A 12,111-nucleotide genomic window follows, 5' to 3' on the forward strand; every position below is an offset into this window, starting at 1 on the left:
TTATCTTTGTTAATTTATGGGAACAAGGCTGCTCCACAGGGACCACCACTCTAGGCCACCGCCCTGCCTACACCTCAGATGTATGGAGAGAAAAGCCAAACTCCCCCACCCTCTTCTAGGCAAGACCCCACCCAGTGCACACACATCTACAGATGTGAGCTCTCTGACCCCTGTGAAAAACAAGCGTGGGGCCTGGCGGCACAGCTGCATGTACAGATGGTGTAAAAAGCCTGGTGGGAGAGCTTTCTATTGAACCTTGGAGTCCTTGCACCTCCCAGCTCCCCTGCCCACTCCAGGGCCTCCATGTCCCCTTTTCCTTGGCCTTGTGGCCAGCTCAGTTCCACATCAAAGATCTCCTTAGCTGACAGTCCTCACAGGGGCCAGCTGCCTCTAGACTGCCCACTCCAGGGCCTTCAGTCCGCTCCACGGAGAGCCCTGCCCAGCTGTGGCTGGCCTCTGAGCCTCTCAGGGCCCCACAGGCTCTGGCGTTCTCTGAGAGAAGTGCCCGCTCCGTCCAGTCCCTCCTCATGGCTCCAGCTCCCGGGAGAGGCGGGACAGTTCCCGCTGGTTGTCGATGACCTTCAGCTGCTGGACGTAAGCCCAGGTGCTGGCTGGACTCCGGGTGCTCAGGGACTGCTCAGAGCCTAGGGGAAAGGAGAGCCATCAGGAGGGCACCATCGCCACCTCACCAAACCCACCGTTGCCCTCTCCAGCGAGCAGCCTCAGCTCTCAGGCTCCCATTCCCAACCCTGTATCCTCTTAACACTAGTCCTCACCACCACCATTGGATTCCAAGGACACAGTATCTGTTCTCTAGTTCAAAGGGAACTAAAACAGGTTGAATGTGGTGGTGCATGTTTATAATCCCAAGCTTCAGAAGCTGAGGCAGGAGGATGGACAGTTCCAGGCCCTGTTTCAAAAAGATAAGAAAAAAAAAAAAAGGCCACGAATAGTGGTGTGTGCCTTACTCCAGAACCAAGGAGGTAGAGACAAGGGGATCTTTATGAGTTTGAAGTCAACCTGGGCTACATAGCATGCGCTAGGCCAGCAGAGACTTTGCCTCAAAAAGGTCAAGAAAACAAAAACAAATCAACCAAGGGCTGGATGGATAGCTCAGGGTGTGAACTGTTTGTCTTGCAAGCATGAAGATATGAGTCCAAACCTCAGAACCGGCAAGAGTCTATGATCCCCATGCTGGTAAGGTAGAAGAAAGCAGATCTCTGGGGCCAGTTAGCCAGCCTAGACTACTTGGTAAATCCCAGGCCAGTGAGAGAGCTTGTCTCACAAAAAGGAGAGGGTGGGTACCTGAGGAACAACCCCCAAGGCTGTCCTCTGACCACTGCATACGTATGTACACATATACATGTGCATGTATGCATACATGAACAAATAAAATAAAACCTGAACAAAGTTTATTGTAATATGTATGAAGCATGTGGGTATGAGATAAGGCTATTTAAAAAAAAACAAAAAAACACAGGTTATGGCACAAACTTGGAATCCTGGCCTGGGCTACGAGGTAAGACTGTCTCAAATATCAATCGATCAATCAACAAACAAAATATAAAATACAAGACAGAGAGAGTAACTTCAAATTCACCAGAGTGGCAGCTGTAGGGGGAGAGAGAGTGGACAGTGGAAACCAAGCTGTCATCTGTGTTCTACCTGGACTGAGCCACAGGCTCAATTTATTATCAGCAGGAGTATCTGTGAACATGGGATGGGCATTGTGATACAAACCGTATGCTATGACTATTCTTTAACCACATACAACGCATATCAGATAAATACACAGGCTGGAGGTAGCACCTGTCCCATACAGTGCCAATGGACTGTACAAAAGCACCCGGCTCCACCCCTGGCTATGCCAACTACTGCCAGTACCCCTGTCCCATCACTTACAAGTGGAAATCCTTGATGCCTGGCTGTCCTCGTGGATGTGGGAAACTCGACTTCTGAGTGGTGACAGAGGCACTGGGTAGGGTGAAAGGGAAGAGTCAGGGAGAGAGCCATGCTGAGCCTCCCTGGGAGCACTGAGGGACCAGTTCTTACCTGTGCTGTGGCTCCGGCAGTGGTGGAGCATCCGCATGGCTCTGGCCATCATTCGCTGTGGGTGATACAAAGACATGAGATCTGCCTGTGAGCCCAGAGCGTGGCCTGCATATGGGAAGCTGGGAGTCAAGCCCCCTTTAAACTGTGTTAGGGACTAAGGGTCTATAAAAGACAGGGTGAAGGCTGCTTCAACCCAGCACACCCAGATGCTCAAAAGCAACAAGGCAGTAGCTGGAAGACAGGGAAGCAGCTGGCAATTAGGGAAGACTAAGAGATAAGGGTTCTTACTGAACAGTGTGATGCTTGGGACTGTCATTCCAGTAGTTCCAATAGGAAGGCAGACCCTCCCTCCCATGTGCAGTAGAATAAGGGAGGAGTGATTTAATAATAAATATTCTGTTCTAAGAAAACCAGCCTACAATTCACAATCCCAGAGAACCTAGACAATAATGAGGACCCTAAGAGAGACATACATGGATCTAATCTACATGGGATATAGAAAAAGACAAGATCTCCTAAGTAAATTGGGAACATGGGGACCATGGGAGAGGGTAGAAGGGGAGGGGAGCAGAGAAATATGTATAGCTCAATAAAATCAATTTGAAAAGTTTAAAGATAAATATTCTGTTCTAATTTATTTTTTTGAGACAGGATTTCTCTGTGTAACAAATCTTGGCTGTCCTGGAACTCTTTTGGTAGCCCAGTCTGGTCTCGAACTCATGAAGATCTGCCTGCCTCTGCCTCCCAAATGCTGGGATTAAAGGCATGCGCCAGCACCTGCCTGGCAAAGATTTATTTATTATGTATACAGTGTTCTGTCTGCATGTATGCCTACACACCAGAAGAAGGCACCAAATCACATTATAGATGGCTGTGAGCCACCATGTGGTTGCTGAGAATTGAACTCTGGACCTCTGGAAGAGTAGCCAGTGCTCTTAACCACTGAGCCATCTCTCTGGCCCCTTTAATTTTTTTTTGAAACAAGGTCTCTCTACAGCCCGGGCTATTCTTAAACACAGAATCCCCCTACCTCAGCCTCCTGTATCACTTGCATGCACACCGGGGTTCATATTCTATCAGCTGACCCCTACCCTACCCTGACCCTTCTTGGGCAATTGTCATGCTGACAACCTACACTGGAAGCGGAAGCCCACTTTCTTTGCACTCACCATCTTCTCAAAGTTGATGAGGTTCTCTACGAGTGTGTGGTTTCCCTCGTGGATGAAGGTCATATCTGCAAAGGGATGACTTCACTTACAGGTTCCCCCAGGAAAGGTGAGGGGCCAACCACAAGGACCACAGGGATCACAGGGCCTGTCCCACCCACATTCTCGGCCTCCAGCAACCTCCACGTCATTCCAATGCGCTGACGTCTCTTGGGATTTCAACCACAGCTCTCGGCGCAGCCCTACTATGCTCCTGTCCTAACTCCTAACTTAGCTCAGTGCTCCCTGAATACCAGCCCCTCAGCTGTCATCACCAGAGAGTGCTGAGGGAACATGAATCTTCCCAGGATGGAAGCAGAGAAGGGAGCACGGGTCCTACCTTTGAGTAGCAGGGGCATGAAGGGGATGACGGGAGGGGAGAGCTTGGTGAGTGCCAACCGATATACTCGGTGGTTCCACGATGGGTCCTGTGAGGAGAAAAAGCTTCCCTGAGGGAGATCTGCACACGAGAGCCTACCACAGACCCATCCTCTCCTGGGTCACAGGCCACTTAGGAGAGGCTTTAAGCCAGCTTCCCCCTCCTACAGGGTCTCACTGAGGCAGGGTCTGTGTCTCTCTGGTGGCTGTACTCTTCTGAACCCCCTGGATTCCAAGAGATGACCAGTTTTCTAGAGAACTCGTAAGACTGAAAACACCTTGGCGCTCTTCTCTCTAGACTCTACAAAACCTTCAAAGGTTCCAAGAAGCTCAGCTGCCGCCATTCCTCACTTTTGTCTTAATGGTTCAGCCTGCAAGCCCTTCAAGGGTCCTCAAGGGGACAACGACCCTCCTATCTGACGTACAATGGGTCTCCTGCTCACAGCCTCAAGGAACAGAAGACCACAGCCCTGTCTTGGCTGTCATGCTTGGCCATCAGCCTGAACCCTTGGACAGAGGAGCTAGTCACACCTGAATCTTAGACCCAGGACATCCCTGTACCTGCCGTGGTCTCAGATCCAGGGCAAATATCCCTTACATGAATACCAAGGGGTACAGTATACCACAAGGCCCCCCATCACTACGCCACACACCCTCCGCCAGCTTCTACAACCACAGGCCAGAGGGATCCAGGCCCTAGGTGGGCACTGAAAGCTGTGGAAGGCCAAGACTCAGTGTTCAGAAATGGCAGAGATGGGCCCAGCACTTACCAGCAGCCTCTCCAAGGCAGAGTACAGCTTCCGTACTTTATGGGGTAGGCGCTGTAAAGGTAAGACAGATGAGGGGCCATGACTGGGAAGAGAGAGTCACCCTAGACATCCCCCAGGAGGGCAGAGGCCTGGCTTTGGCACTGAATCCTCCTGGGCACCTACCTCCCAGGTGTGGGCCAGGCGGCTGATGGCAGAGTTGCTGAGGCCAAACATGACCGCAAAGAAAGAGTTGAGATTCTTCTGCTCCTTGAGGCTGTGAGCACAAGACCCAGGTACCCTCAGAGGAAACAGCCATGTCCCCAGCGCTGCCTTTGCAGAGTGGCTTAGGAAGCAAAGGCTCTTGGGGACCCGGGAACAAAGAGAAGGCAGATTGGGCAACACAGTGGGCAGGGAAGGGGGTTAGGGCGGTCGGCCACAGGGCTGGCAACACAGGGCCACTGTTTCCACACATCCCATTATCCCTCTATACCCCATCATCTCTCCGCAGAGCACACTGTCCCAACAGGCACTCACTGGGCAGCCAGCTTGATGAACTTCCGGAGCAGCTGAGCCCGGGGCCCAGGAACTGAGCAGAGACAGAGCTCGGTGGCCACCCAGTACTGCAACTCATTGAAGCGGCGCATGAAGCGCTCCAGGTTTGCGGTGGTGACATCCCGCAGGTGCTGGGGACCCAGCACATAATGGATCAGCTCCACCTGGATGGGGCAGAGACCTGGTCAGCGTGCTAGGCCTGGAGTCCTGGCCACGCCCCCTCCTGGTCTCCACCTCCTGCACCTGGTGGATCCTGTTGAAGAGGCTCCAGTCAAGCTCTGTCAGCTGCCCTGCCAGGTCCTTGGCGCTCACTAGGTCCAGCATCTCGGAAGAACCCAGAGTGGGCCCCAGCTGCTCGGGGTGTGGGGTCTGCCGGAGAAAGAGTGCTCAGATACGGGGAGGACCTGGGACAAAGGCTCTACCTGTGGTCAGAAGGGCAGTGGACAGACAAGGCACTTGAAGTGGAGGGGCTTCTTGGGTCTGGAAAATGTGCTCTCCTGAGGGGTACTGACGACTCCCTCGTGCTGGAACTCCAGTTTGAACCCCTGCGGTTCTGGAGTTAGGGTAGCCCCTCTTCTCCTCAGCCTCTCCACAGATGCTGAGGCCTTCCTTCTCTCTTCCCCGCGATGACACGGGAGCAGCCAGAGCCGAACACGCCCCTCTCTCCTCTGTGGCCCTCCCCCAGAACCCACCCTGCCTCCCACAGCTCCCCAGGCTCTGGCAACCTGCCAGTCCCTACCAGCTCATGAACTTCCTGTGGGTCGACAACAAAGAGCCGCTCGTTGAGCCCCAGGGATGTGGCCACACCGCGGGCATCTGGCTGCAGGCCAACGACATCTGCCAAGGCAAGAGGCAGTGTTGAGAGGAGGCGGTTGGGAGGGAGGCCAGGGGCCAGCTGGAGGCCCCTGCCTATCTGAGAGTTTTCTTCTGGCAGTGGCTGAGTAGAGACTCCAGACGTACAGGTGCACAAGCCTACACCTCAACACTGCCTGCAGCACCAGAGACTGGTCAGTCTTAGGGAAGACTTCAACTTCCCTGACCCTCTGCTTCTTCTTTCCTTAATCAAAGATGGTAGGACTCACTCCAGCAACGCCCTAGGTCACTTTTTTTTTAATTATTTTTATTTTATTTGCATTGGTGTTTTGCCTGCATGTATGTCTGTGTAAGGGTGTCAGATCTTGGAGTTACAGAGTTGTTAGTGTGGGTGCTGGGAATCGAACCTGGTCCTCTGTAGAGCAATTAGTGCTCTTAGTCACTGAGCCATCTCTCCAGCCCCCTGGGTCACTTTTAGAAGCATGGCTACTGCAAGTAAATGATGTGCATAAAAGGCCCTCCAACAATTAGGAAAAGCCCTATACACCTCTTGGTGTTGCTTTCATCAGTTGTGGACTGGACAAGGTGTTGAGTCTTCGAGTCTCCGGGCCCTTGGCCAGTGGCTTCCCAAGTCCAGCATACAAGACTACCCATGTGTCCAGAGAAGAAGCAGCTCCTCTATTTGATTAATCCATTTTCTCACCTGATCTGCATTTCTAGTTTCTGTATAGTTTTATAATCACATGTCAACAATGCGGTTTTTATATGTAACTTATAAGCAAATGTACACTTAGGGAGGTTTGTAATAGAACATTGGTTACTGGATAGGTGTTCATCAGTGATCTGAAAATGACTGCCACACAGTAGGGTCTCAATAAACTAGACTTTGGCCAGCGGTAATTCACCAGGTAACCACGAGGGGGCAGTGCTTCCTAGAGCTGAGCAGACAGGTGTGCTACAGAGTCTGCTCACTCTGGAAGGGAGAGAGGGCTTTTATCTTCGCCTGAGGCCCTGTGAACTTCAATTCCTGACTGCTGGGCTCTGGCCATGAGGCCCAGGATACATTTTTCAAGGATAACAGTGGCTTTTTAACATACCAAATTCTTCAAGAGCAGGTCCTGATAACCTAGATGATCGTCTAGGCAGAAATGCACTAGGTTCTGGGTGACATGCCTTGCAGGTATCTGTAGTCTAACAACTCCAGCTGTCTCTCATAACAGTACAGGGATAGTGCCCACTGGACAGACAAGGAATGGAGACTCAGAGAGGCCCAGGGTCCCCCAGCTGATTAGAGGTTAAATTGGAATTCTCATATAGCTCTGAGAGTCCAGTCTGTTGTCACCATCCAGCTGATCCATTGTAGTTTCTGTAGTAATCCAAGCACCTAACACATTGTGGCTACATAGCTGAGCCTCAATAATGTTTGTTGTGGTGGCTGAAGAGGAGGCTCAGTGGTTAAACACACTGGTTACTCTTCCAGAGGACCTGGGTTCGATTCCCAGCACCTGCTTGGTGTCTCAGAACTGTCTGTACCTCCATCTTCAGGAGATCCAACCCTCTCTTCTTACTTTCATGGGACTCAAACACATGTATGGTGGTGCACAGACCATACATATAGGCAAAACACCCATACACATAAAATAAAAATTATAAAAAAGAAACCAATTTTTAAAGTGTTTGCTATGCTAGTTGGTTCGTCAACCTGACACAAGCTAGGCCCATCATGGAGAGGGAACCCCATTTGGGAAAATGCCTACATCAGAGTGGCCTGTAGCAAGTCTGTGGGGGCATTTTCTTGATTAACGATTGATCTGGGAGAATCCAGCCTGCTGTGGGCAGTGCTACCCTGGGCAGGTGGTTCTGAGTGGTGTAAGAAAGGATGAGCAAGCTAGGGGGAGCAAGCCAGTAAGCAGCACCCCTCCAGGCCTCTGCTTTGGTTCCTGCCTTGAATCTCTTCATTTCCCTTCACGATGGGCTGTAAAATGAAGTGTGTGTTTGCCTCCCTAAATTTATTTTGATCATACTCTTTATTGCAAAAAGAAAGGAAGGAAGGAAGGAAGAAAGAAAGAAAAGAAAAAAAACGAAAAGCAAACCAGGAAATCTGCTGAAGGACTTAATGAATGAGGACGATCTAAAACCAAAGACTAGCCACATGCTCGCTAATGCTATTAGCTCAGGGAATATGCCAGATTCTCTGAACTCTGGTTTCCATGGTTAAAAAATGGGATGAAATTTCCCCTCGAGAGACGGTGATTAGGGATAAATGATTGTCTGAGAGTGACACGTATCAGACACCGTTCTAAACACGTTCCTCATTCAAGCCTCACAGATGCTCTGAGAGGCACAGCATCTCATTATCTGGGCATTCCAGGTGATGAGCTCAAACAGAGGGCTCGCACTCCCAGTTCAGGGAGTCACAGCCAGAGGAGATGTGGTAATCTTACCACAGGGCATGAATGCAAGGGTGTCGGTGTGGATCTGAGGGCGCCCTCCCAGGATGGAGTGTCGATCCAGAGACACAACTTACCGCCTGCGGAATTGACCTTTACCAGAACCTGCCCCTTGGTCCAATGGTCCTCACGGGCCAGAGCCGCCATCACCTCTCTCACGGAGGCCGTCACAGGCAGCTGCAGAGTCAGCACCGAGTGGTCAGGTCTGCAGATATCGTAGGGGACTGGAGAAGAGGAAGGGCTGAGATGAGGAGCAGGGCCATAGATCAGTAGCAGGACTCCCATAGAGGTCAGAAAAGAGAATTTAAGGAGAAGTCCACCAGGTCGGTGGGAGGGTCCAGTGGGGAGCCCCGGGCCTAGGGAAGGAGCAGAGGTCCCCACCTGCTTGGCAGCTATAGCAAAGGCCCTGAAGAAAACCACATTCCTCGCCACCCCTCATGCTGGGCAAGGGAGGCAGAGACAGCAATGCTGACGTCAGTCCACGCTTGGCTTGCTCAGTCACCCACCTTTGTCCCCAACTCGAATGGCACCACCAGTGCTGCTTGGGAGGGGTTCCTCCTGGCCAGGGAGCCAAACAGGTGCATTCCGGGCCTGAGACAAAAAAAGGACAAGGCTCCAGCATTCAGAAACAAGGCAGGGAGAGACAGGGAGGGCCTTTGTCACCACCTGCAGCGACCCCAAAGCGTCCTAAGGCCAAGGGACTCTGCTGCTTGGTCATCTGAATCCAAGCACAGGGAGGGCAGGGAGCCAGACTGGAAGAGACACAGAGGTCAGATGCAGGCCAGTCATCCGTGGGGCGGGGCAGGGGAGGGGGACGGTTCAGCCACCTCCACAAACAGGGCCAGAGCTGTTCTGGGATAAAAATGCCTGGACCCAGTTTCTTCTCTCCTTTCCTCACTTAGCATCTGCTACAAAGTGGGCATTGTTCTGGGCACTGAAACAGTCACAGTAGCCCTTGGAGAAAAGTATTTTTAATCCTCATTTTATGGACGTGATAAACGAGACTCAGAGAAGTTAAGTGGTACATCAGAGGCCACACAGCAACTGTTACGGGGCTAGAAACTTGCTATGCTCCCTCTGTGCCCTTGTCCTCCAAGTGCTGTCCTGACAGAGTGGGCTGCCAAGACCAGACACCTTTCCTGACGGCTGGCCTACTTACGGTGGGTCTTGTTGCCCCAAACTTCTTGCACCCTTCTCACAACCTGCTTTCACTACTTTTTGCAATTCTGGGTTCAGGCTCCTCCCTGCTCCCCAGACCTTGTCACTTCCTTCTGGGTTCCTCATTTAAATGAGCCCCCAGTGCCCTCTCTCCCACCCAGTATTTATTTAATGTATGTGAGTGCTCCACCTGCATGCATGCCTGCACACCAAGAGAGGGCATCAGATCTCACTACAGATAGTTGAGCTGCTATGTGGTTGCTGGGAATTGAACTCTGGACCTCTGGAAGAGCAGTCAGAGCTCTTAATCACTGAGCCATCTCTCCAGCTCCTAGGATGGTCTCTGAACTTCTACAGTAGTTCACTAAACCCCACCCCCACCCCTCAGGCCCAGCCACTCACTCCCTCTCATCCCCCCTGAGCCGAGAGAGGTACGCTGAGCCAGGGACAGAAGGCATCACTGTCTCCTCCAACCTCTCAACGGTTCACGCCGGGACCCTGGGAGGAGACAATCTGGCCCCTGCCCACCATCCTGGCCTCCTCTCTACCTCCAATGCTGCCCTGGGGCCCGATCTGTCCTCAGCTCAGCTCCCGGGACACTTCTCTAAGCCCTCATGGTAAGTCAGTAAGTCGGCTTTCTCCTCTTGCCTTCTCAGGCTCCATTGACTTCACACATCGGGAGACTATTTCACAGCTCTGGCCCACAAGTGACTGTGAACCCATGGCCACACCACCCAGCATCTAGCATAGTATCTGACATGCTGGCTGACCGACATTGATTCCCGGGTGTCAGTCACACGCAGTACGTAAAACAAGTAGAGATCCTGACAGGATGTGACAGACAGGAACGTACAACACACCCCGAGCTCTGCCGTGTGGGAGGAGCCTAGTAAAGAGCAGGATGAGGGGACCCCTGGGTATAAGGAGTTTGAGGTAACAGTCAAGGTCCCTTAGCAAACAAAGGAAACAGTCCGCAGGTAAGAATACTTGGAAGGAACCAGAGAGGACACACGGGGATGCTTCAGATGGGTAACGGGAGGGCCTCTCGGGAAGTCACCTTCTGACTCTGTTCAGAACAAAGAGCGAGAAAGCAAAGGAGCAACCAAAGAGAAGTTTGTGCAAAGGCTAAATGCAAAGGTCCTGAGGTGAGGCCAACTTTGACTAGAGCAGACAGGAGCCAGTGAGAGCCTCCAGCTGACAGGGCTGACTGAAGCCAAGGTACTGACTTGGTTCTCTTCCAATGCATCATTCCCACCCTACCTTCTCCTCAGACCTTTCTCCCACTAGTCTTCAACCAAATCTTAGCACCAGACACAGCTTCTCATCCCTCCCCAGCCCCAGCTAGGAGTGGGCTGGCCACCTGGACCCCAGAACGGGCCATCTTACTTTCTAAGCTCCTACAGTACCACCCACCAGAAACCCTTGTGTCCCAGGGTGAACCCAACCATCCGTCTCGTCTCCCAGCTACAAACGCAGGCACAAACCATCTCCCAAAGGAATAAAAGCCCCTTAGGGAAGGGATGAAAGTGTCCCCTAAAGCTTGTAGCTCTCGAAGAGGACCTCCCCTGATGCACCCATCACAGATCAAGGACCCTTTGGGCATGGAGGCAGGAGGGGCAGAGGGAAGAGGTTGGACCAGGCAGAGGGAAAAACAAGAGGCAGGGCAGGCACCTTGATTTGAGGAGACGCATTCCCACAGCCATTCTCCAACCTGCAGAGAGGGGTGAGAGAGGAGGTGAGAGGGCCCCTAAGAACCCCTCAGGCAGGACGCCTCTCAGGGTCAGTGGCCACAATGGTCTGGGTCCCATCTCGCCCTCCCCAGAAGCTCAGAGGGATGCAGAGGGGAGGGTACACAGGGCAGGGGGCAAGATGCACTTAAGACCTGGACTGGCTTTTGTGATTTCCAGGAGAGAGGGGGAGGTAGGAGGAGACACAGGCTCCAGGATTCTGAATGAGCTCTTGCCCTTGAACCCCAGTTGTCCCCATAGATGTCCAGGGAGGCATGATAAATGCAAAGGAGTCGATGGGCAGGGTGGGTGGAAATCGGTGCCATAGTCCATACCAGCTGGTCAAATGGAAGACGTGAACATGTGGGTGCATTCAACGTATAGATGAGCCTATGAATGACTGTAGCATGTGCGGGAATGGAATGGGGCTGACAAGAACACCTGAGTAAGCTAGGTGGCCTAGACTGAAGGCCCGGATGGACCAGTGCCAGCTGCTCAGCCCATGCTGCACAAAGAGGACAGATGAACTTCAGTCAGAGGGTCACCTGTGATGCCGCCTCCTCTCTGGCCACTGCTCCCTCAGCAAGTTGCTAAGTCGGGCATCCCTGCTCACCAGGTCTGAGAGTCTCTGTGAAAAGCTGAGCGTTAGCCCCTGGGGTGGCTGCTGCTGTATCTTCATGGGCACCCCAGCCAGCCCATCTGTACTCCCAGGTACCTGGAGGAAGCTGGTGGCCACGGGGTCTGAGTGGAGCATGGGGCCGTACAGGGCCACCCACCGGCTGACTAGCCGCAGAATCTGCTGCCTCTTGTTGCAGACGTAGGTGCTTCGTTCCTGTTCACCACCTCCAGCAGGCTCTGCTGGCTCCACGTGGAAGGTGGGCACCAGTCAAGGGAACCGCACCATGCCACTAAGGCCACCCACCACCCCTGAGCAGAGCAGAGTCAGGGACAGACTGGGCCAGGTGTGTGCAGGGCGTCGGGGAGGGGTTACAACAGCCACTTGGATGGGGATTCCTTCCCTCACCTC

The 12,111-nt window shown here is 52.6% G+C and overlaps 1 protein-coding gene across 1 annotated transcript in view; it reads right to left on the reverse strand.

Moving 5' to 3' along the window:
• Positions 1-12,111, reverse strand: part of Rapgef3 (Rap guanine nucleotide exchange factor 3) — a 23,304-nt gene continuing 11,193 nt past the window's right edge. Inside the window, exons 14-28 of the mRNA XM_087899215.1 lie at positions 11,800-11,959; positions 11,630-11,712; positions 11,029-11,068; positions 8,706-8,790; positions 8,277-8,423; positions 5,676-5,773; positions 5,180-5,305; positions 4,919-5,100; positions 4,568-4,658; positions 4,406-4,456; positions 3,598-3,685; positions 3,222-3,286; positions 2,053-2,107; positions 1,903-1,974; positions 1-644 (exon numbers count right to left, since the gene is read on the reverse strand). Coding sequence (XP_087755341.1) covers positions 526-644; positions 1,903-1,974; positions 2,053-2,107; positions 3,222-3,286; positions 3,598-3,685; positions 4,406-4,456; positions 4,568-4,658; positions 4,919-5,100; positions 5,180-5,305; positions 5,676-5,773; positions 8,277-8,423; positions 8,706-8,790; positions 11,029-11,068; positions 11,630-11,712; positions 11,800-11,959 — 1,462 coding nt within the window. The 3' untranslated portion in view covers positions 1-525. The remainder of the gene's footprint in view (positions 645-1,902; positions 1,975-2,052; positions 2,108-3,221; positions 3,287-3,597; positions 3,686-4,405; positions 4,457-4,567; positions 4,659-4,918; positions 5,101-5,179; positions 5,306-5,675; positions 5,774-8,276; positions 8,424-8,705; positions 8,791-11,028; positions 11,069-11,629; positions 11,713-11,799; positions 11,960-12,111) is intronic.

Source organism: Myodes glareolus, chromosome 19 (genome assembly GCF_982192425.1).
Source record: "Myodes glareolus chromosome 19, mMyoGla1.1, whole genome shotgun sequence".
Classification (NCBI taxonomy): Eukaryota; Metazoa; Chordata; class Mammalia; order Rodentia; family Cricetidae; genus Myodes; species Myodes glareolus.